A 22,646-nucleotide genomic window follows, 5' to 3' on the forward strand; every position below is an offset into this window, starting at 1 on the left:
ACTGGGCGGCTCCTTGGAGGCAAGGATTCTGAGGCTCCGTCTAACATACTTTGGACATGTTGTGAGGAGAGACCGGTCCTTGGAGAAGGACATAATGCTTGGGAGGGTGGAGGGACAGTGCAGGAAGGCCCTCTATAAAGTGGATTGATTCAGTGACTGGGGAAATCGGGATGGGAGTGTCAAAGACAGTGCAATTGGCACAGGACAGAGCAGAATTTAGGGCTGTTGTACATAAGGTCACTATGAGTAGTAAGCGACTCGACAGAACATAACAACAACAACTACTACTACTACTCCTGGAAATACCATTCCCCTACGCAGAACCTTTCTTTGGTTGAGAGTAAAAATATATTAGACTGTCTCCTCATGGCTGTCACTTGTGTAACCTTTCTTCCACTGAAGAGCAGCTCACTGTACTGAGCTGCGAAAACCACTTGGCATAGTCAGAGCCTTCTCTCCTAACAGCTGTGCAAAAGGAGACAACCAGAGGACAGTTGCAGATCCAACATTACCAAATCCTTCACTTACTCACCTTGCCCAATCTTTACCAGAATGAAGCATAAATTCCCTCAGGCCCTACGAGTTCAGCAGTCTGTCTACTCTCTCTCTTCATCCTGATTTTTTTATGTTGGCTTGCATATTCATACATATTGTGTTTCATTCATGTACACTGTGCTTCAGACACTCATTCATTCACATTGTGTTTCAAAGAATCTCATCCCAATTGAGACAAGAGTGTGGAAACTATTGAACAATATCACACATGAGCAAAATCCTGCTGAAGATTATCCAGAAACGACTGGAATAGTACAATGACAGAGAACTACCAGAAATACAAGCTGGGTTTAGAAGAGGTCTTGGCACTAGAGACCTTACTACCAATGTGAAATGGATCTTGGCATAAAGCAAAAAGTACCAAAATAATGTCTATCTGTTATTTCATTGACTATGCAAACACATCTGACATATTGTGGTTAATTTGGAGGAAAATGGGAATCTCAGAACAATTGAATGTGCTTATGAGAAACCTATTATTTGGACCAGCAAGCAGTCCTCACAATAGAGCAGGGAAACAATGCATGATTCAAAATTAGGAAAGGAGTGCATAAGAATTGCATCTTATCTCCAGACATTTTCAATCTGTATGCAGAACAGATTGTTTGGGAAGCAGGGCTTTATGAGGAGGAATGTGGCATCAAGATTTGAGGAAGACTCATTAACAACCTACGATATGGAGGTAACACAACCTTGCTTGCTGAAACTGAAGACCTGAAGTGTATGCTGCAGAAAGTCAAGGACTGTAGTCTTCACTATGGATTGAAGCTCAACACAAAGAACAGAGATTCTCTCACCACTGTGCCCATCAGTAGCATCATGATAGATGGAGAAAAGATTGAGGTTGCTAACAATTACAGCTTTCTTGGTTCCACTATCAACACTCTTAACACCAGCAGTCAGGAAATAAAAAAAGATGAATTGCACTGAGAAAATGTGCTGTCACAGACCTCTCCAGAGTGTTGAAAAGCAACTGTGTCTGTCTAGAGACTAAGGTGTGCCTAATACAGGCCATGGTTTTTGCAATTACTTGCTATGCATCAGACAATGACTAAGTATAACAGAAGAAGAATCAATGCCTTCGAGTTGTGGTGCTGGAGAAGAGTCTTGAACATACCATGGACCACCAAGAAAACAAACAGGTCTGACTTGGAGAGGGTGAAACCAAGTTTCTTCTTGGAGGCTAGTATTTTGAAGCTCCATCTCACATACGTTGGGCATATGGCCAGGAGAAACTGGTCCTTGGAGAAGGACATCACACTCAGAAAGGTGGAGGGACAGCCCAAGCGAGGAAGACTCTGGATAAAAAGGCCTGATAAAGTAACTAGGGCAATGAATATTGGTGTGTCAGAATTAGTGAGACTGGCTCAGGACAGAGCGGGGTTCAGAGCTACTGTTCATAGGGTCACTATGGGTTGAAGGCAACTTATAGCAAATAAGAACATCATTCCAACTGGAACACAAACACATAGAATTTTTTTGCTAAAATAGTTACTGTTACCTCCAAAAACTGTCAGAGAGAAAGAATAAAAAGAAAATGCATTTATCTAAGACACAAAAATATCTTTACTATGTATCCATATTTTAAAATGTAATAGGAGATGGTAAATGGAAACTATGCAAGTGGAACAGTAGACAGGTATGTGAGGGGAAAAGGAACCTGTTTATTGCTTGAAGAAGTATCAACAGGTCTAACCATTTTGGAGGGAGCTTTGGAAGCTTAGTGGTAAGGAATTAGGCTCCTAATGCAAAGGCTCCTGGTTCGAATAGCTGTTCTGTGGAAGATGAGCAATCTCCTCCCCTGGGATTTACTGTCTCTGAAAAACCGCAGGAGGCTGAGTTCTGACTCTCTGGTACTTAACAACCACCACCATTTTGCAGTTTAATCCAGAGAACGAGAAGTTGCTCCACGATGATGCAGCCACCGTGCACAAAGCTGCTGACCCCAGACACTACACACACAGGATAAAAGTCTCCGAGGAGATGCTTAAGTACATTATTAGTATAGTCTATCGTTCTATTTATTAGTATGTATTTCATTTGTCTGTGCTATTTATTAGTCTGCAATAATCCCATTTGGAGATGCTACTGCTTATTAAGATTTATACCTCTTCATCCAAGAATAACTTGCTCAGATTCTGCTAATTCTAGACAAAGTCCATCTGATATTAGTCCTTCCTGCATTCCTCCCCACTATTTTTTTTTTAAAGGTATGTCTTCCTCAAATGGTACAAAGAGTTCTTGTCTGAGGTTCATCAGTGGCATCTGGCTTTCATTTGTCATTCTAGCAATGGAGCTGAGCATTAGAGAGGTGTCCCACGTTGCCCGACTCGTCCCATGGCCAAGTGGAACCAGCCTGGGATGAGTCACAGCTTCCAATTTACAAGACATCAAAAGCTGTCTCTGTTAGAAACATCATGTTGATACCAACTGAAACAACGAAGGGAAAGCCAGCCTTTGGCTAATCATCAAACCCAACAATTAGATTGGGTGATCACATTCCTTAATAGTATTCATGTACTATTCACTTTCCTAGAAAATGACTGCCCCCTCCCTAGAGAACAGGACTCTAGAGACACTTACCTGGTGAATCAGAAACACCCACATTAAAGCTTAGATATAGGTCAAAGTCAACGTGCTCATTGGGCAAATCCACTTAGTTAAAGTAAATGACATCTGAGGATAATTAGCACTTACAAATGACTCAGATGATTACATTTTCAGATGTAATCTCCCAATGGCAGGGATCCAACAGGAAGTGGAGTGGCCTATTCTCAGTAGTTTTAAAGAGGCCAAGTATATTCCCAAGTTCTTGCCATTGGGCATTGGAAGCAGGCTCCAATAATGCTTAAAAGGATGGTAAATTCAATTGTCCCTGAAAAGGCCGAGCAACACTTCGCAGATGCTGTACTTCAGACTAGATAAGACAGCCTGTGGCTCGGTGTCCATTTCCTTCTGCTAAAACTAGAGGAGCCACATCTGGAGCAACACAATGCTGAGGGCAGCTGGTCTGTCCATACTGTGCTGCTGTCAGTCAGGTGAAGGGGTCAGGGCCAAGGGAGAGGGAGAAAGGGGAGATTCCTTACACAGATTCCATTTCCAAGTCATCTTCTTCCTGAGACAGTTGTAGGTAGGGATTATCTGAAGCTGGACGGAACTTATACCCAGTTAAAACAAAGAATATCAGCGTGGCCATTTCATCAAGGAGCTGCAAATTGAAAAACCACACCAAAAGAAGGCAATTAGCAACACTGTTCCTCAGATAGCAGCAGAACCAAACAAACTGACATGCCCCCTCTTCAATCCACCACTGGCTGATCACCCGACTGACAGCACTTTCCTCGGAGGATTCTTGGAAGTCTCCACTCGTAGCATTTGCCCAGAGATGCCAGGAGGCTGTGTTCTCCTAAGGCTTCACAGTATCATTTAAGAGCTCATTATATACCCACACATTCTTACAGTGCCGAAAGAACAAAGTTGATCCTTCTAGAAAAACAGAAGTCTCTACACCATAGAGAGGTTTACTCCAGGGGATCAACTAGTTCTAGCATATTGCAAAGGTGCGGAAATAACAATAAAGAGCAAAGAAAAGAAGTATGGATTCCAAGCCCCATGGCTGAAGGCAGACACCACACCTCATCTTGGTGTTAACTGTATAGGACAAATCTTACTCTCTCTGCCTGAGGCTTTTCTGCTCTAAGTCTTTTCTAAATCTGAAAACTAAAATCAATACTGCAATTACTTCCAAATTTTCATATAATCCTGCAGCTTTCCTGGACAAACAGTTCATTTTAACTGGAGACCAGACAAGACTGAAGGTCGTAATAGTTACTCCCAAATAAATTAGTAGTGACCTGAAGATCTATGGTTATTCCTCCCTTCCAAGATTTCATCTTCCAACTAAATTGTCTAGCACTGTTCCCGGCGAGCAGCTTACCTGGTAGAGCCACTTCCACTGAAACGGAACAGCAAGTTTGAGGAGAAATGCAATGATTCTTGTGAAGTATATGTAACATACAATCTACAAGAGGAGGAATGAAACAAGAAATAAGACCAACAAGGAAATTAAAGCACCACTTTCTTCCAACAATTTGCTATCACAAATTAACCACAATAGAGAAAACAGAAGTATCTGAAGGAAATTACTCTAATAATACTAATAAATAAATATGAAAAGAAATGGTTACTCTGCCAGCTCCATTTCAAAGGGCTTCCTCATTATCTCGAGGTGTCCAAACTAAAAGCTGCATCCAAAGAGGACAAAACTCCACAAGGTGATTCTTCAACGTCTTCACATACATCAACAATTAATTCCAATCCCCAAAAGGGTCATGTTTTTCATTTCCAGGCTTTGAGAAAAATAGTTTTTCTCCCCCCCACCTTGTCAAATCAAATCTCACTGGCACAGAAGATTGTCCCTCCTTCTCCAGCAGAGCATCTGGTGGATTCAAACCGCATGCCTTCGGTATTGCAACGCAGCTTCTTGCCACTAGGCCACCAGCTCTCCCAAGAAATATTTTCTAATAATAATAGCAAGACAGCCACACAGGGAAAATACGGACTTTGAGGACTTCACTAGAAAGCTTGGTAATGCAGTAGTTAAAGCAGCTGGCGCCTGGGCACAGGAGAACGTCTGCTTCTGTAGATTACAGCATGACACCACTATGGGACAGCTCCACTGTCCTCCAGCACTGCTGTGAGTCAGCAATCACTGACAAGCAACCGGTATGATTTCTGGTCAGTCATTTCACCTGCAGACACCATGTTGTTCACAAGACACACTCAGAGACGTAGAAAGAACCAAAGTGGATTATTGTTGTTGTTATGTGCCATTGAGTCACTTGTTACTCAGTGACCCTATGTATAAGAGCCCTAAACTCTGCTCTATCCTGTGCCAACCTCACTGTCTCTGACACATCAACTCCTACTACCCTAGAAAAGGAATTTCCCCTCATTCTGGTATGGACTCAGCATGCCGGCCATCAGAGTGTGGTCCAGTCACCAGTACTAAGCTTGGAATGTCCAGGCTTGGAGGTCAGGTCACACAGGCTAGGGTTTTAGTACTCTGGCTTGGCCACCCAACACCACCCCTCAGACACTGAGGATGGCGGGAAAGCTCCATGTTGACCTTTCATTTATCCTGTGGATGATATTAACTCACAGCACTTAGCTCAAGTGGGTCATTATATAGTTGAAGGAATTATGATCCTAGTAAACAACAGCAGACAGACTAACACAGTAACGGGGGTAAAGAGGGGTAGGTGTGTTGGAGTCAGTAAGACTGACTCAGGACAGGGCAGGCTTCAGAGCTATTGTGCATATATGGTTGCTATGAGTTACAGGCGACTCAATGGCACATAATAAAAACAAATGACAGCTCTTTTTTGCTTCACTTATATGATTTTCATGTCCACCACAGTGAGATTTTAGATTTTACAAAAAAACTGCCACAGTTTCTATTCTTAAGGGAAATGTTATTTTAACAGTAAGATGAAAATGACTTTCTGCAGAAAAATTTGAAAAACAGGCATATGTTATATTTGAATATCATTAAATGGGGACGGGGGAAGCTGCCGAGAGCATTATGATGGCATGATTCTATGTTTGTCATCAATAAAAATAGTATATGTTGGATGACTAGGAAGAAATATACTGAACTGTTGACAATCATTGTCTTGGAGGAGTTAAGATAAAGATGGGGCGAGGTGGGGGGAAACCAGGATAATAAAGGGGATTGTCTGTGTGTTTCTATAATTACGTATAATCAGTAACTTTTTCTTTTCCTTTTTAACATTAAGCATATATATTACCATTCTAAATATTTACAAGTAAATTTTTACAAGTAACAAAAGCATTTAATTCATTTACTATCTTAAAAGACACAATTAGATTTTATCAAGTTAAATCAAGACTGCCTGAATTGATTTTATGTATTTAGGATTTTACTCACCAAGACATAATAATGTCTGAAAAGCTTCAACTTTGCTAAATTAATAGCAGCTAGAAAAAGGAAAGAACAAAATGAAAGGCTCATTAACTTCTTTTCTCATTTTAAAAAGCAAATTCTATTCAGACACCCTTCCAGTCAAAAGGCCAAGTCTAACATTAATGAACACCAGCTACCACCCGAGGGCCACGTCTTTAAGTCTTTATATTTATAAATGCAACCACTGGGCAAGATCTCCCCCGACCCTTTACCAGGAAGTAAGAGTTCTAGAAGCAGAAGGCTGAGATTCCAAATTCAGTGCTGTGTTGGAGCTAGCTTACAAACTGGCGTTATTGACCAAGTCCAGGTTCAGTGCCTTGAAATCACCTCTGTGAAGAATATACCACTATCACAGAGATCCCCAAACACTTCAGATCAGGAACCCCACTCTGTCCCCCAGAGTCGGCATCAAACATTTGCTGGCATGTCACTGGAGCTGACAGAGTGGCACCTTCCTCAGGCACACTCTCAGGCTGCTCATAGAAAAGCACCTGAGGACACTGAGGGGGTTATTTCAATTAACCCACCTATTCATCACGCCAGATTCACAGAGGTTTCCACAAAATGTCTTGCAAAAATAGCACCTTCCTGACTGTCCTACCTTCATGAGGCTCAAGGTCAGCCGCACCAGGATGGCTAACTTCCGACACTGCCTATGGCTATGAAATATTGATGACCACAGAGGGTAGTCAGGCTCCCTCCCCGATTAGCAAGCTTTTCATTCATCATAAAACCTTCCTGCAGGAGGCAAGTTCATTTTGCTTCATAGCATTCAATTAGTGATTCAGTTTAAGAATGGGACTGTGGGTGGTGAAGGTACAAATCTCCTCCTCCTCCTCTGGCTCATGATGATTAGTGGGGGCAATCAGGCTCAGGATTCCAGAAGAAATCCTGGGAATCCTAAATTATTCTCAAGGTGATTATCATCCACTCATATCATCTGTTAAGAATCTCCTCTGAAAAAGCAAATGGGGGGAGAGGGTGTCCAGAAGATCCTTCTGGGAAATTCTAACTTCCCAAACTGAGAGGCTAGAATACTGACTAGAATGGCAGTAGACCTGCTAGGTGCGATGTCTGAAGAAGTGGAGTTCAAGTGCAGGCAGGTCAGCAAAGGCTCTCTGATCCGGGAACCTCACTGATAATCTTGCTGTAGATAATCCAATCTCTCTAGTTCTCATTCATTTTTAACATTCTGTAAATAAAAAATGTACTGGATCCCCTGTTTTATGCCAAGTGCCAGCATACAGTGAACAAAGCAGTCCAGCCTCTGCCCAGGGATGGCTGTAGCCCCTGGAGAAGAGTGAGGCACTGAACCATTAATTAGACACTTAATAGAAGGACACACAGAACACTGGTGGGAAGAGGACACCATCTAGGACGCCTTCCTGTCTGCAGAGATGTCTCACCAAAGAGGAAGTATTGAAACTGACAATTATTTGATGAGGATTTACATTTATCTTTCGCTATGATTTCACTGGGGATTTACATTTGTATGAACTAATATCCCAAGTTGCACAGCAGACTGTTCAGGCAGTGGTGGAGGCCAGCATGTACTGCACCCTGCCCACAGCCAGCTTCTAGGAACCGAGGCCCTCCCACACGAGCTAGTTCTCAATTCTCTTTGTGAGTAATTGGGGAGACGGACCTGCACCAACAATCAGACCACTTCAATACTAACCAAGCATTTAAAGCCCTCCTCCGAATTCTACTTGCTGAAATAAACCCTGAAGAATGAAATTCCTACCTTGCTCACCAAGAGCCATCAAGAAGACAGGGGCGCCATGCAGTGTTTTACAGATTTCTATGTATCACCACAGGGATAAACATGGCTGCCATGACACCCAAGGAGAGGCTTCCCACAGCAAAGGGTCTATAAGCAGAGGTCTTGATGGAATTCAGGACTAAGCAAGACCAGGAGAGGCCAAGGATAAAGAAGTCAGGAAAAGCAGCTTTAAAGACTTACAGATGAAAGAGGGAAAGTTATCAGGAAAAGAAGAGTAGCATACTATGACTGGAACACAAAAAGGCTAAGGTATAGGGTTGGGCTAAAGTGAAAAATAAGACATGGCAGATACACATTTTAGAACAACCTCTCTGTGGAGAGAAGCAGGAACTGGAGTGCCAGCCCAAGGAAGGCCATAGGATGCTGGCCACCACCGGACACTGACAGGCGAGGAGGGACCATGTCTCAGGGACAACTTCATTTTAGACTTTCAGCCACCAGGGTAAAGTTCAGCTGTGTAAGCCATTCAGGTTTTGCTAACTGCCAGGGCAGGTTTAAGAAATTAACAAAACTCATAAAAGGCAGTGAGATTTTTATCAACATAGGGCAATTAGAGGGTAGGCAGGTGTGGCAAACAATGGACTGTCCTTGCTTTGGTGTTTTCCTGGATGAAATGGAAGCACAAGGTCATGAAGTTGAGAAAAGCAGAAAGAATTCCTATTGTGAATTATAATGTGGGCAGAGCTAATGATAATGATGGGAGATTAAGTCAAGGGGTTATAGTAGTGTATGTCCTAAGGGTAACAAAACAAATGCACAGAGCAGAGTGAAGGAGTGGGGGGACTGTGTGTGGCCCCATCCCAGTGTCACACACGTCACAACCTCCCAGGCTGACTTCTAAGGCACCCTCTGAAGAGGCTGGCTGTGAACTGTCCACTCCACATCCAAATATCAATAAAGAAAGACCACCACAGACACAGATGCCAGGCCAAGCTATGTATTGTAATCAATGTCTGACCTTGTGGACATCACTTTTGTGGCTAAAAAAAAAATGCAAGTATCATCAAACACAGCTTAAGTCTTCTCTCCCGTCCCCAAACATGAGACATAATTTCTGATCACATGCAAGTATTTAATTTACAAGATGGCTGCTTGAAGGGATTATGTGCCTGCGTATGAGACCAGTTGCCTAGTCACTGCTGAGGCTGTGATGGCTGTGAGCTGGTTCACTGACTGAGGTAAGAAATGAAAGGTTAAAAGTACAGGCTCTAAATATGTGAACATCTCAGGCTCAAATCCCATCTCAGCTGCTTATTTGCTGTGTGATCTCAGAGAGCCTCTTTGAGCCTCAGTTTCCTCATCTGTAAGACAGGAATATCAGTAGTATCCTTACGGTTGTTTGGAGTATTAATTAATGCGACAGGATCTGGAAAGTACACGGGAAGCACTCAGTGTGTTGGACGGTATATTATTAATAATGACTAAAAGGCCCAACATCAGATGCAGTGTGTACCATGTCATGGTGGCTGCCATACCTGGCAGGAATCCAGACAGTAAGAATGGAACAAATGGTGACCTGGGGACTGCCCGGAGCTCTGAGCTCCCCTGGAAACAGTGATGCCATATGCACATGATGAGTCAGGATGCTGAGCAGGAGATGGAAGTGGCTCTGAGGACCGTAAACGTCACCAGCATTATGCAAGGATCACTGACATAGAAGGCTGCAGTCTACCTCATATGCCTCCATTTACTTTTCTTCCAAAGGCAATTTCTCTAGAGTTAAGAATATTGACAGCGTGCTGTTGACTGAACAACAGGGGTGCTGTGTTCCCAGGGGAATGAAGGCTCACCAGGAGTGATCTGGCTATTTCTGACCCCACCATAAGGAACAGCAAATATGGTAAAAGAATGAGCATGTGAGAGGAAAAATGCACTGGCTAGGAGCCCTGAATTCTGATTCCTGTACTATAATAAAGCTCAGTGTCTGGCCATGGCCTGCCTTTCTAGGGATCTGTCTCCTCATTTGGGGAATAAGCATGTGTTATGAGGGATTGGAAGGAGCTGGAGAGGAGTGGATTAGTATATCTTTATAGCAATGGATCTTAACTGGGGGGAACACAAGAATCACACAGAGAATTTGACTTTAGTACAGATGTCCAAGCAGCTTCCTTAAAAGAAAAACCAAAACAACACAAACCAAAACCCAACTGCTGCCATCAGGTCAATTCTGCCTCAGGATTCTGAGGCTGTTAAGTCTTTATGGTAAACGTTTCATCTTAGCAGCTGGTGAATTTGAACTGCAAACCAACACATTACACACCATGGCACCAGGGTTCCTGAAGCTGCCTCCTAGACTTGTGGACTCCAGACTGGGCTAAGACCTGCAGAAAACCTTAGAGAAGTCAGAAAGGACTGCTGTGAGGCAAGAGGCCTGTGAGAGGATCAGGCAAGCTCCTGCGCTGACCTCTTCTGCTGCAGGACTCCTCTGATGCCTACTCGTTCTCAAGAAAATGACCACACAACTCGGTTTCGGCGTGTTCTTATTGATGCAGATGGAATCAGTGTCCACTGAGGCAAGCTGTGCACAGCCCTTCTGGATATTTAACAAGGTTTAAATCAACACTCTCTCTGATCCATGGGCAAACACACACCATCTAGAAGAGGTGCTGCCCCTTCCCTGGATTTTCACCTCAGTTTCTATAGTCCAAAGAGTCATCAACTACCCTAACAAGACACACTGCCCCTTCTTTCCCAGCTGATGTTCCTGGATGTCTTGTAACTATGACAACCACACAAATAATAGTACCAGCAGCTGCATTTACGGATGATGATCATGCACTAGGTACCACGGCCAGCACTTCCTGAGCTTCGTCTCGTGTGATCCTCACAATACTCCCCATGAAGAAAAGGCCACCACTGCCTCACTGACAGAGAACTGAAGTCTGGAGGAGTAGGGAAACAAATCCCACGGTCCGTAAGTTGAGAAACACATTAAAGCCTGTTTAACCCCCTCCAGGCACCAAGCTCTTAATGCCTGCATGTTGTTATAAAACAAAGGCAACTCACAGCTTTATAATCTACTGGCAGTTTAGGGCGATGCAATCATGGCTCAAATGTCACTCAATACTCAGGAGCTGCTGGCAACTCATTCTAAGGAATTAACGCTGTATGCTTTACATGATACACAGGAAAAAAGACCTGTAACAACCACTTAAAAGGGTAAACATATAAAACAATTCTTTCTGGTATAAGGAAAACCTTCAGCTTCAATACAACTCTCCTCCCCATCATCCTTTTCATCTTCTTCCTTCCTGCTATGCTTCAGATGGAATTTTGAGTCAGACAAAAAAAATTAAAGAAATAAGGATGATGACAAAGCCTAGCTGGCATTACAGTCTCTCTGACTCACTCTGAATATCAGCATTTCTACAATCTGCTCAAGCTCACTGCGTGGCGGAGGAGTAGAAGGGATGTTCCTGGTCAAGTACAGGCCGAACCACCAGGCTGCATGACCCCCTTCAGTAACCAGAAAACACCAGCAAGAAGGCCACAAGCTGATCTGGCTCACGTTGCCCTGAAAGCACCTATTCTGGGTAGGGGTTGAGGCGCCATCTGGCGGCCACAAGAGGGAATGTCACTAATCCATCTCAAAAAGCATCGTTAGCACAAGTGGGGAAAGGAGAATGCCAGTTCATCTTCAAACCACGAAGAGCCTTGTGGAAAATGATCCAAAAATTCCTTTTAATATATATCTTTTTCAAAATGATCCAACTTAAGACTGAATGTCGTGAAAATGGATGTTGTTATGTGCCATCAAGTTGCTTATGACTCAAAGCAACCTTATGTACAACAGCCCTATACCCTGCTCTACCCTGTGCCAATCTTATCATCTCTGACACACCTACTCTCATTATCCCAGTCACTGAATCAATCCTTCACATCAAGGGTTTTCCTCTCCTGCACTGTCCCTCCCTCCCTCCCAAGCAAGATGTCCCTCTCCAACGACAAACCTCTTGATGTCTCCACCACCCTTGGTGACATGAGATGGCCCGCCTGGGTGGGCTTCTCTTGCCTGTTGGGACAGTAGATCTTTGTTTGCCTTGTGTTCTGAACTGCTGTTGAAACTTTAAGTGTTGAGAGGTCGGGTTCCCTGTGAAGGTTTTGTCTGCTGTTGGCCAGCCTGTATCTACCTCTTTGCTGACTCAGCCATGCCAGTGGGCAGCAGAGGGAGCCGTGTGCCCTCAGCTCAGCTGCAGCCTTAGATGTGATGTGTGAATACGAACCTGCCAACACTAAGGCTGCATCGGCTGCATGCCCAGGCTGGCCGGGGAGACGGCACTGATGGGAGCAGGGTCTAGGGGCCTGAGGACAGCGGGATCTTTCATCGGTTTGTAGAGTAGAAGGAAAGTGAAGGCAGAAGGGTTACTGGGGCTTATCTTTTCTTGTGATGTGTGGTATGTTCTTGAGCCAATCTTTTTGACGATTTTTGCTTGGTTTTTTCCTTGTTACCAAAGAGGTTTAGTTTATTCCCACTGTTTTTAAGCATAAAATAAAAATTAGCAAAAGGCATCTATCACAAGGCTGCCTTTCAGATTACTGATACGGGAACTTTTTTGCTTTTGGTTATATGTTAATTAACTCAGGATGCTTTGCCTAATAAACTTGTTATTTTTAAAATGTTAATCAGAAGTTATGATCAGGCTGATAATATTGCAGGAATTTTGGATGATCTAGTGAAGAAAAGCAATGAAAAGGGGTTTTTTAGTGATTAAAAAAGCAGCAGTGGCTTTTATAACTATCCGCATTCCTCTACTATTCATAAGGTTTACTTGGACAAGCGGAGGGTCAGTGTCAGAGAGGAAGACTCTCCAGCACATGGACTGACACGGTGACGGCCACCAAGGGCTCTAGTGTGTCAGAAGTGTGAGGATGGCACAGGATAGGACAAGGTTCAGATCTGTTACAGGGTCACTATGGACTTGAGGGCACCTAACAACAGAAGCAGTTTCTAACCCAAGGTCACAGATCCCTTTAAGAATTTGCTGAAAGCCATTCAAACTTTTTCCCTCAGATGAAACACATGGGCCAAACATCTTATGCAATAATGAATGCTTTTTTTTTTTAGAATGTGAACTGAGGAGGAGTAGGGAGGAAAATGTGCAAAAATAAATGAATGAAAATGCAACTTTTCTGTAAACATTCACTGAAAATCAAGTGGGGGGGGAAGAACCCAATGTCTTCTTTTGTGACACGTTTGCATCAGAGGCAGGCCTCGTGCAAACAAGACTCAGACCCTGTGAGTTACTTCTATCAATAATGCCTTACTCTTCGCCTGCTGATACTCCACTTTCTGGTAGTAACTGAGGGTCTAAGTGCTCGAAAGGCCTGACTTCAGACTGCTAAGGCTGGTGAAGGTTTGCAAGAGAATACACCAGTTCACAGGAACAAGAAGATGAAACATGTCTAAGTAACCAAATAAATGGAGTCTCTTCTCTCCACCATGAAATGGTGCTCCAGAGGGTAGGAGTCCAATCGTACAAGCAATGGCATACTGCTGAGCTGGAGGAAACCTCTCAACCAATCTTCATGAGACTGTACCTCACATGCTGAAGGAAGCAAAGTCATAGTAAAAATGCACTGGGGTGGGGTCGGGGGCAGCTTCCCTTTCCTCCTCTTTGGCTTTGACTTTCACCACATACAGACCAGAAATGGTGTAGTAACAGCTGTGCATTGACTAGGAGCTCTGGTATCAGGGCTTGCATGAGCCTTCAGCCTTGCAGAACAGTTTCTTCTCTTACTCTTTTGCTCCTGAAAGTAGAGGCTAATCCCGCTGGAGGGTTGGCTATGAGTCAGTTTTGATTCAAAAACAATATTGTATTTTATATGGCTGGGGGCACGCTTGAAGTCCCTAGATGCTACTCACACTTCAGCAGGATGCAGAATATCAACTCTGTGCATGGTATTAAAAAGTCCAGTTTATCAGAGCAGCTGAAACCAAGACTCCTTTGGACTACTACTCCCTTGAGATACTCTTTAAACTCTGAACTGAAACCACCCCTTAAGATCATCATCATCTTTCAGTAACAGTATGAAACACAAAATTAAAGACAGTAGTAGGGAGCTCTGGTGGCTTGGTGGTAAGGAGCTGCACTGTCAACTCAAAGGCATACAGTTCAAATCTACCAGCTGAAAACACACTGGAGGGTCTGCTATGAGTCAGGTCCAATTCAGTGGTACATAACCACCACTATCACCTATGTAAGTACAGCACTTTACTAAAAACTTACATGAGACCATAAAGGACAAGAAAATGCAAAGAGGAAAGAGAACAACCAAAATACTGGAAACCAAACCAGAACACAGTCTAGGAGAATACTGTCCTATTAGGAAAAAAAAGTAACTAATGTCATTAAACAATTTGTGGGTTTTATTATCAAATTATCAAATGAGAACTTTACTGTGTAAACTTTCTCCAAAACATATAAAAAAAAACACCTATTTACCATATTAGAATGGAGAAATTGCAAGAATAGTAATAAATTTAAAAATAATAAAACAAATTCATTACATTTTAACATAAGCTAGATTCTCATTATCTGTTTCTTCATTTGATCTATTTTTTTGCCTGAAGAACATAAAGAAACACAGAGACATGGGGCTTGTCAGGTTATTGTAGATTACCTGATTCTATACTAACATCCTTTAAGTGACGGGTTAGTAGCCAGCTGACAGATTTGTGCTTAGTGGGGAATGTGAAATTCTATAAATTCTTATACTTTGTTACATTAAATTCAAACTGCATTCTGAAGGAATCTTCTCATGTGAAACATACAGCATTATGCATTCATCATTTGGAAAAGACTGTTTCACTGCATTATGCAGACAGACATTTAAAAGTCACATTCTTTAATATTACATCAGAAAGTCTTTTGAGAATTAGTAAGCTGTAGAGCTCTCAGTGGGGAACACCAGCTTTTCCTAAATTCTAACTTTCATCTCAGAGCAAATTTTATTATCACTGACAACAAATACTGTCAACTGTTTTTCTCAAAGTGACAGGCACACTTTGTTCATTTTCAAAAAAGCATATGACAAATTCCTATGTCTGAGCAACCATAGCTTGTAAGTCAGTCTTTCAAGCAAAAATGTAAAAGTGTTTTTTTTAAAAAAAGTTCCGTCTGCAATTCAACCATGCTTACTTTCCCTCAAGATAACCACTGTTCTTTGGTATCTATGTATTCCTCCCCACTTTGTCACACAGAATATTCAAAGATTGATATTTACTAACAGGAATAGTTTATACAACTTTATGAAAACCATTTTTAAGTGAAATGAGTTTCCTCCAACCCTGCAGCTGTGCAAAAGTGCAGGCGCAGTTGAAAGGCACTGTGTTGACTATGCTAAGACCCAGCCATGGTACCTTTCCTATTTTAGTGCAAATGGCTATTAACGTACCACTATGAAAATAATTCTCACTCTAAAGACTTTCTTGAGAACTGCTGCATTAACTAATCCCATTATGGCCACAGTTACTTCCGAACATGGCAGCTCAGAGTGAAGCTAGTCCTCCTCTGTAATTCCTACACCCAGTCCATCACCATTTGTTTATATGCTTTTGAAACTCACATAAAACCTGAGATTCCTCAGAATACTTCCTCTGAATTTTCTTTAGAGCATAAGGGAAAAGAATGATCAGACACAGAAACTGTTAACTAAATTTATGGTGTCTACTGCTAAGCCAGTCATATAAGATAATGGCATGTGAGAAAGAGAAGGTAACAGAGGAGGGAAGCTCAAGGGGCAGTGAGAGCCAGTAAATCTAGGCAGGTCCAATGTAGTGGAGTCAGCGCTAGACGTGTCTGTGCAAGACTCAATTAAGCTTCCTCTCAGGAGAGGCAGCGCAACAGTGAATCTAAATGACAGATGACAAAAGAGAACTCACAGTGTGTGACAGGAGAGATAAAAGACACAGCTTAAGGACATGACCAGCTTTGTCCTCAATACTTTACCTTATACTTCTCTCAGGTCCAATCAAAAGGAATCCAGAGGCAATAAAGTAAATAAAATCCAAGCCATGTCTGAAAGTTTTAACAGAAAACCAAACTCACTGCTGCTGACATGATTTCCAACTCACCATGACCCTAGAGGACAGAATACGGCTGTCCCACAGGGTTCCAAGGCTGCATCTTTCTTCTAGTGGACTGTCTGATAAAATCCCAACCCCTGACCTTTCTGTCAGCAGAAGGCACTTTAAATACTACACCATGAAGACTCTTGTTGAAAGCTATACTCTATCTCAAGGGCAGGAAGAGCAAATACAAATAGCATTACCCCTCAACTAAGTCAGCCTGGACTGAACCTAAATCAGGGCTTAGATTCAGTTGTTCAAGTCATCCCACGGTCATGCAATAAGACAAAAGAAATAATAAGCATAAAGGTCGGAGCTATATTATTGGCTGACACCTGGCAAATGCTCTACCAAGAGATATCACTGCCCATGGCTTTTACTACTTTAGAGTCACTTCTAAAGCACAAGAGCAGTGGGCTGTGGCATACAGGTGTGGTGTGGTGCACGTGATTCAGGAAGTAGTGGTCAGTAGGTCACTTGCTCCAGTTTTCCAGCACCACCTCCAATCTGTCCAAGTGGATGAGTAGTGCACTCCACAAAGCTACTCCTGTGGCCAGCTTGCCTGTAACCAGGCCTCTGGTTCCTCAAAGAACTGCAGAGGAGACCGCAACTGTAGGCATCATGCCTGCCTCGACTCTGGGATGTGACACATGCAAAAACAATCTTCAAGCATGGGATGAAATACATCTCCAGATTAACTCAAAAGCATCCTGCAGCCCAAATTCAATTCCGTGACGGTGAGACACACCCCCTGAAGTCCTCCTTACTTTCAAAGGATTTCCAGCATTCAGTAGCTCTAGTGGCTCAGTGTAAGGAGTTGTGCTGCCAACCCAAAGGCAAGCAATTCAAATTCACAAGCTGTTCCATGGGAGAAAGATGGGCAATCACAACCCATGTGCTTAACTGCCTCTGAAAACCCACTATGGATTGGTCTGACTCAGTGGTAGACAACAACCAGTGAGAAATGTGTGCTTCCTTATTAGTGTGCCATCCTGAGGACAGCCAGCATGAGCAGTCCTGAAGTGGTCCTGCCTTCATAGTCACCATTTGTTCCCTAAAGGAGCCCCACACTGTCCCCTGGTGGACAAAATGAGAAAGTGCGTAGGGTGCCCCAGACACCAATACACATTCCTATTCTGGAAGTTGGCTGGCTGGTGACATCACCATGGTGGTCTCGCTTTGGTGGCAGTCAGGCAAGGGAAGTTTCTGGGGTCCATTTGTTGTGTGTTACTGTTCTGACTGGGGGCAGAATCTGAGGCCTTCTTGAGGGTGTGACTTTAAAATCCTGTAGGGCTCGAGGGCCACTGTTTTTAATTGGTTTTGGTCATTCTTTTAGGTCGTATAGCCCTGGTCTGTCCACTTGCTATACAGAGGTAACTTGTGGTGTCTGTGAAGCTAAACACTGTGACACTGATGTGTCAAATGCAAGAATGGTTACCCATGGTGGACAGTGTTTGGTGGAGCTCCCCGATTAAAACAAGCTTGGAAGCAGGAGTGGCATCCACTTCCATGATAGCTTGCCTCTGGAAACCCTATGAACCTGGAGAAAGGTTAAAAGTTATACAAGTGTCCAGGTCTTTCATTCATAGGGTTGCTATGAGTCGCCTACCTCTCAACGGCACTTAACAACAACAAAATTTTATATAGCTTCTCTTTACTACAAATACTGGGGGACAAATTTTACTCCGTTTTGGGCTTCACCTGCTGTGCTATTTGTCCAGGCAAAGAACCAAGACCCTCAGTTAACTACCAAGGTATCATTACCAATGACAGTTAACAATTACCACAGTATTCTCAAACTCTCTAAATACCCAGTAGAGAAGCCTTACAACAGTGAAGACAACAGAAAAATAAAGTCCAGTTTGGCAGACAGCACCCTGACAGGACACAGGAGGATCGCCCCAAATGCTCCTCCTGAATGGAACCACTCTGCACCCTTTCTGGTGGAGCAGCCACTTTCTGTGGGTTAGAACTGAGTGTGTGAGCCACTAGGGCACCAAGGCTCCTTCAGCACAATAAAGATGGGGTACAGAAAGGAGGAAAGATGATGCCAAGAAGAAAAGTACAGATAAAATGGAAAACACTGCCCCTGGGGCTTTAAAATGTCTCACCTCACTAAATCAAAAGGAATAAAGACTTATTTATTAACTTAAAATTTTAAAAATTCACTTTTGCACATAATATACCGTGTGTGTGTGTGCGCACGCACATGTGTATAGACAAGAACATTACCAAACAGTAGTTCTTCCAGAGGGTGGGCTTTCATTTTCCAAGCTGGGTTTTTCTGTTGCGGTGGGATGACTTGTTAAAAGCTGATTTGTATTCTTTTTCTTTCTTTTTAAAAAAATACTCTGTTCTAAGAGAATAGGAGGCTCTTTTGTGCCTTGTCTCAGGGAATGGCTGAGCAGCCACACTAACTGCACAAGCATGCTAGATAACGGTTTCAAAGGAAGGAACCCTGGGATCCAATCCTTTGAAGGAAAAGAGGAGAAATTCAGAGTAATTTCTCACAGCGAAAAACCTGCAAAGGTTGCCACAGTTTGTGACGGGGGGGACCTGCGAGCACTCAGGAAGCTAAGGGCTACGGGAGACTGAGCCAGTGAGCACTGAGCAGGGCGCACAGGGAAGAGCCTCGTGGCCAAGGCTGCCCAGAAAAAAGTAGGCCTCAACAGATCCTGGTAGTAACTCCTGTAGCAGAACTAAAGAAAAAACTCAGAATACTATGCTCAAAAAATACTCCTTGGGACCCTGCCTGATTCAAAGCATGAGAATATAAAGCCAAGTCTAACCTGAAGAAATAATGTGATGTTTACTACATATTAAATGGTGCATATTTTCAGGAGTGGTTAGTCCTTGGGACATCACGCTTGGAAAGGCAGAGGGCTAGGGAGAAAGAGGAAGATCCCCAACAAGATGGACTGACACAGTGACTGCAGGCAGTGGGCTGAAGACATCAGAGATGATGAGGACGGCATTGGACAGGACAAAGTTCAGATGAGTCACTGTTCAGAGTGTCACTTCAAAGGGTCACTCATCGATGGCTCCCAACAACAAAATGTGTGAAAAATGATCTGTAATCACTACATTTCCCAAGTTTCCCCCCAAATAAACCTACATTTATAATCAGAAAAGATGTCAGTAACAAAACTATTATGAACAAAAAATTATATTATATACAAAATATATATATTTTATATACTATTTATATAGTATATATTTAGTATATACTATTACATACAAAAAAACCACATTTCTGTTACTGTGCTATGTTGTGTATCATCAAGTGAGATGTGACTCACAGCTGACCCAGAGGGTTGTGAGAGGCAGTAAATGGCACAGGAGTGGATGGCCATCTTTCTTTCAGAGAAACTGCTGAATCCCAACTGCTTGCCTGCAGGCTGGCTGTACATCTCCTTAACACCAGGCTACCAAAGCACCTTATTATTGCTAATGAATAATCTCAAAAAACCCCCCACCCCACTCTTAATAGCAGCACAGGCATATAGATAATGTGGATCTGGAGGAAGCCTCAGCATTTGAAAAAGCCCTGCTTATTGGACCCTTGTCTGAAGTTCTCGTTTATGCCAAGGCGTCCTACAGCCATAGATGCCACTCAAATGACCTCAGCAAGACCCAAGCACCAAGGTATTTTCTCTGTGGCTTCTTTTCTAACTGAGGAGGCTGGGCTGGAAAATCAAGGAAATGCAAAAAGGTTATAATGGCACAATCATTTCAAAAGCAGAGTTTTAGAAGTTCTTTCTGGCATCAGTCTCATTTTAAATTAATACCAACACATCTATTTTGAAAGTTTGTTAAATCAGCAAGAAGGGACGCTTTACACATTGCCATCTCCAGTCCATAATACCTCCTGTTCTCACAAGGAAGTGTTATCTCTCCCCGGTTCCTCTGAGACAAGGGTTTTTTGAGAGGGTGAAAGTCACACTCGTGAGCTGAAGTGAAATGAATCATCTTAATAAGCAGCAATCACCCCCATACCTCCTTGTACAACAAGCAAAGTTCAACAACTGCTTGTGTACCAAACAACCTCCAGCTGCTCCTGGGAAGTAAGCCCCCAGGTCCGCTCGTCCCCCCCTGGCCAGCCTCCCGGGAAACCTCCACCGCTTAGCTGCACCAAGCATGGATTCAGGGAAAGGCTCGCCGCACAGAGGAGCTAGAGGGAACTTGCCTTTTCCATCTGTTGCTGATGCTTCTTGTAAATGTCTGATTGACCTAAAAAGAAACATTTAGAGAAGAAAAGGTTAGCTGGTGATTCTTCACTCTTCCTTATTTCTAGAAACCAAGTTATGATCTGGGTAAGCTCAGAAATATTGGGGTGATAGACTTCAATTCCACAATTAAAACTGTACAGTTAGGCTAGATGATCTCAGTGTACTCTCTAACCAAAAGACAGGAAGGAGGGTAAGGGGAGAGATACTGATTTTTTATCATCAGCTGGGTCATGTGAGCAATCAAGACAGAGTTAAAAGACATCCTCTGATGGCCTCATCTACGGCAAAGGCAGGCAGGAGACTGGGTGTGTGATAAAAAGATAAAATTCAATTAATGAACACGGTGAGATCGCCACATTATCTTTTCATTCTCACCTCTCCTCCCACCTGCCCCATGCCCCATCCCCACCCCCACATACTGCTAAAGACAATGTGGTATGACTAAGCTCTCTGGGGGAAAAGTTCCCTCTGAAAAGGTTGACTCCCCAAGTCCACTGCTACTGGGTGGATTCTGTCCCACAGAAACAAACCAATGCACTGTCACTGAGTCAATTCTGACTCCTAATGGCTTCCCGCTGGATTTCCAAGGCCGTAAATCTCAAGGGGAAGAGACTGACTCTCTCTCCCCACAGAAGCACTAGTGGTTCTGAACAGCAGGAGACAAGCAGTCTCTTTCAATCAGCAGCACAAAACACTGTGAACAATGTCATCCGAGCTCCTGATAACTCTGTACCATCCCGAAATGCCCCGCAGAGCTTCCAGAAGGCTGCCAATCTTCAGGGAAATGGACTGTCACTTCTTCCTCCCACAGAGCAGCCGCTGGCTTCAAATCATGGACCATCTAGTTAGCAGTCAAGTGCTTGAACCACTGCTCCACAGGGCTGCATCCAGGCATGCTGCTGACGTCTACCGTTTAGGCTGAGGTGCTGTGGGTACAGCTCCTCGCACACTTGCCCTTTCAATGGCTAGAGTTAAAACTTTGCTGAAAATGCCAGACCGCTGGGAGTCTTTTTTTCTGGCCTCAGTGTGCCAGTAACTAATTACCATCATTACAGTCAGACAGGGGAATATTAGTATTATTAATGAAGCCCTGGATTGGAGTTCTAGGTACAGTTCAAAGCCATCAAGGAAAAGTCTGATTTAAAAGAAGAGCACAGCACAGGCAGACACAATGTGGTGCAAATGAGGTAGAAGGACTGACACTGCCGTGCACCCTTCACTTGTCCACAAAACACTGCCCGTCTATCATAATCTCAGGTGACTGCCCCGTGGTGAGATGTGTGCTGTGAGGACTGAATGGGGCAACACGTGAGAGCTCATTAGCACAAAGCTGGCGTCAAATCAATGCTAAAGAAATCGGAGTATTTTGCTGAAATAATCTAATGAAAGTGATTCTCCCTTCCCTTCAATACTTGGTAACCATTAATTAAATCACTGGTGTTTATATCTTTACCAATGTGTGTCCTTTTTTAAAAGTGGTTTTATCCTTCTGTGATAGGCTTAATTCACTCAGGTTGATGACCTCAAGGTTCATCCATGCTGCAGCATGTGTCAGCACCTCTTATTTCCCAGGATGGAGTACTGCTCCATTGAATGCATGTATATTTTCTTATCATTCATCTGTTGGTGGGCACTGAGTGGGCATTTAATTCTTTTTGCTATTGTGAGCAGTAATGCTGTGAATACAGGTGTGTACACAAGCGTTAGGGTTACTAACATTTAGATCCCTATGGGGATCTCAAAGTGTGGGTCACAGAGTATTAGATTTTCAGTCTCATGAGGAACTGCCACATTGTATTCCATAACACCTATACCATTTTACATTTCTACTAACAACAGACACGAGAGCCTATCTCTCTACATTCTTGTCAGCACTTGTTATTTTCTGGTTTAACTGTTGTGTCGTTTTGGTTTTTATTTTTTGTATTATTTTCATTCTAATTAGGATATCTACTATAGTTTCAGATTTTCAACTTTCCTTGAAAGGTGCTTGTGTGCTTTTTAAAAAAAAAATTATTTATTTAT

The 22,646-nt window shown here is 43.0% G+C and overlaps 1 protein-coding gene across 1 annotated transcript in view; it reads right to left on the bottom strand.

Moving 5' to 3' along the window:
• Window positions 1-22,646, bottom strand: part of GPR107 (G protein-coupled receptor 107) — a 109,595-nt gene that overhangs the window by 5,197 nt on the left and 81,752 nt on the right. Inside the window, exons 14-17 of the mRNA XM_006892457.1 lie at window positions 20,579-20,622; window positions 6,506-6,555; window positions 4,493-4,576; window positions 3,642-3,763 (exon numbers count right to left, since the gene is read on the bottom strand). Of these exons, the coding sequence (XP_006892519.1) occupies window positions 3,642-3,763; window positions 4,493-4,576; window positions 6,506-6,555; window positions 20,579-20,622 (300 nt within the window). The remainder of the gene's footprint in view (window positions 1-3,641; window positions 3,764-4,492; window positions 4,577-6,505; window positions 6,556-20,578; window positions 20,623-22,646) is intronic.

This window comes from Elephantulus edwardii, unplaced genomic scaffold (genome assembly GCF_000299155.1).
Source record: "Elephantulus edwardii isolate Elephantulus edwardi_28Jun2011 unplaced genomic scaffold, EleEdw1.0 scaffold00116, whole genome shotgun sequence".
Classification (NCBI taxonomy): domain Eukaryota; kingdom Metazoa; phylum Chordata; class Mammalia; order Macroscelidea; family Macroscelididae; genus Elephantulus; species Elephantulus edwardii.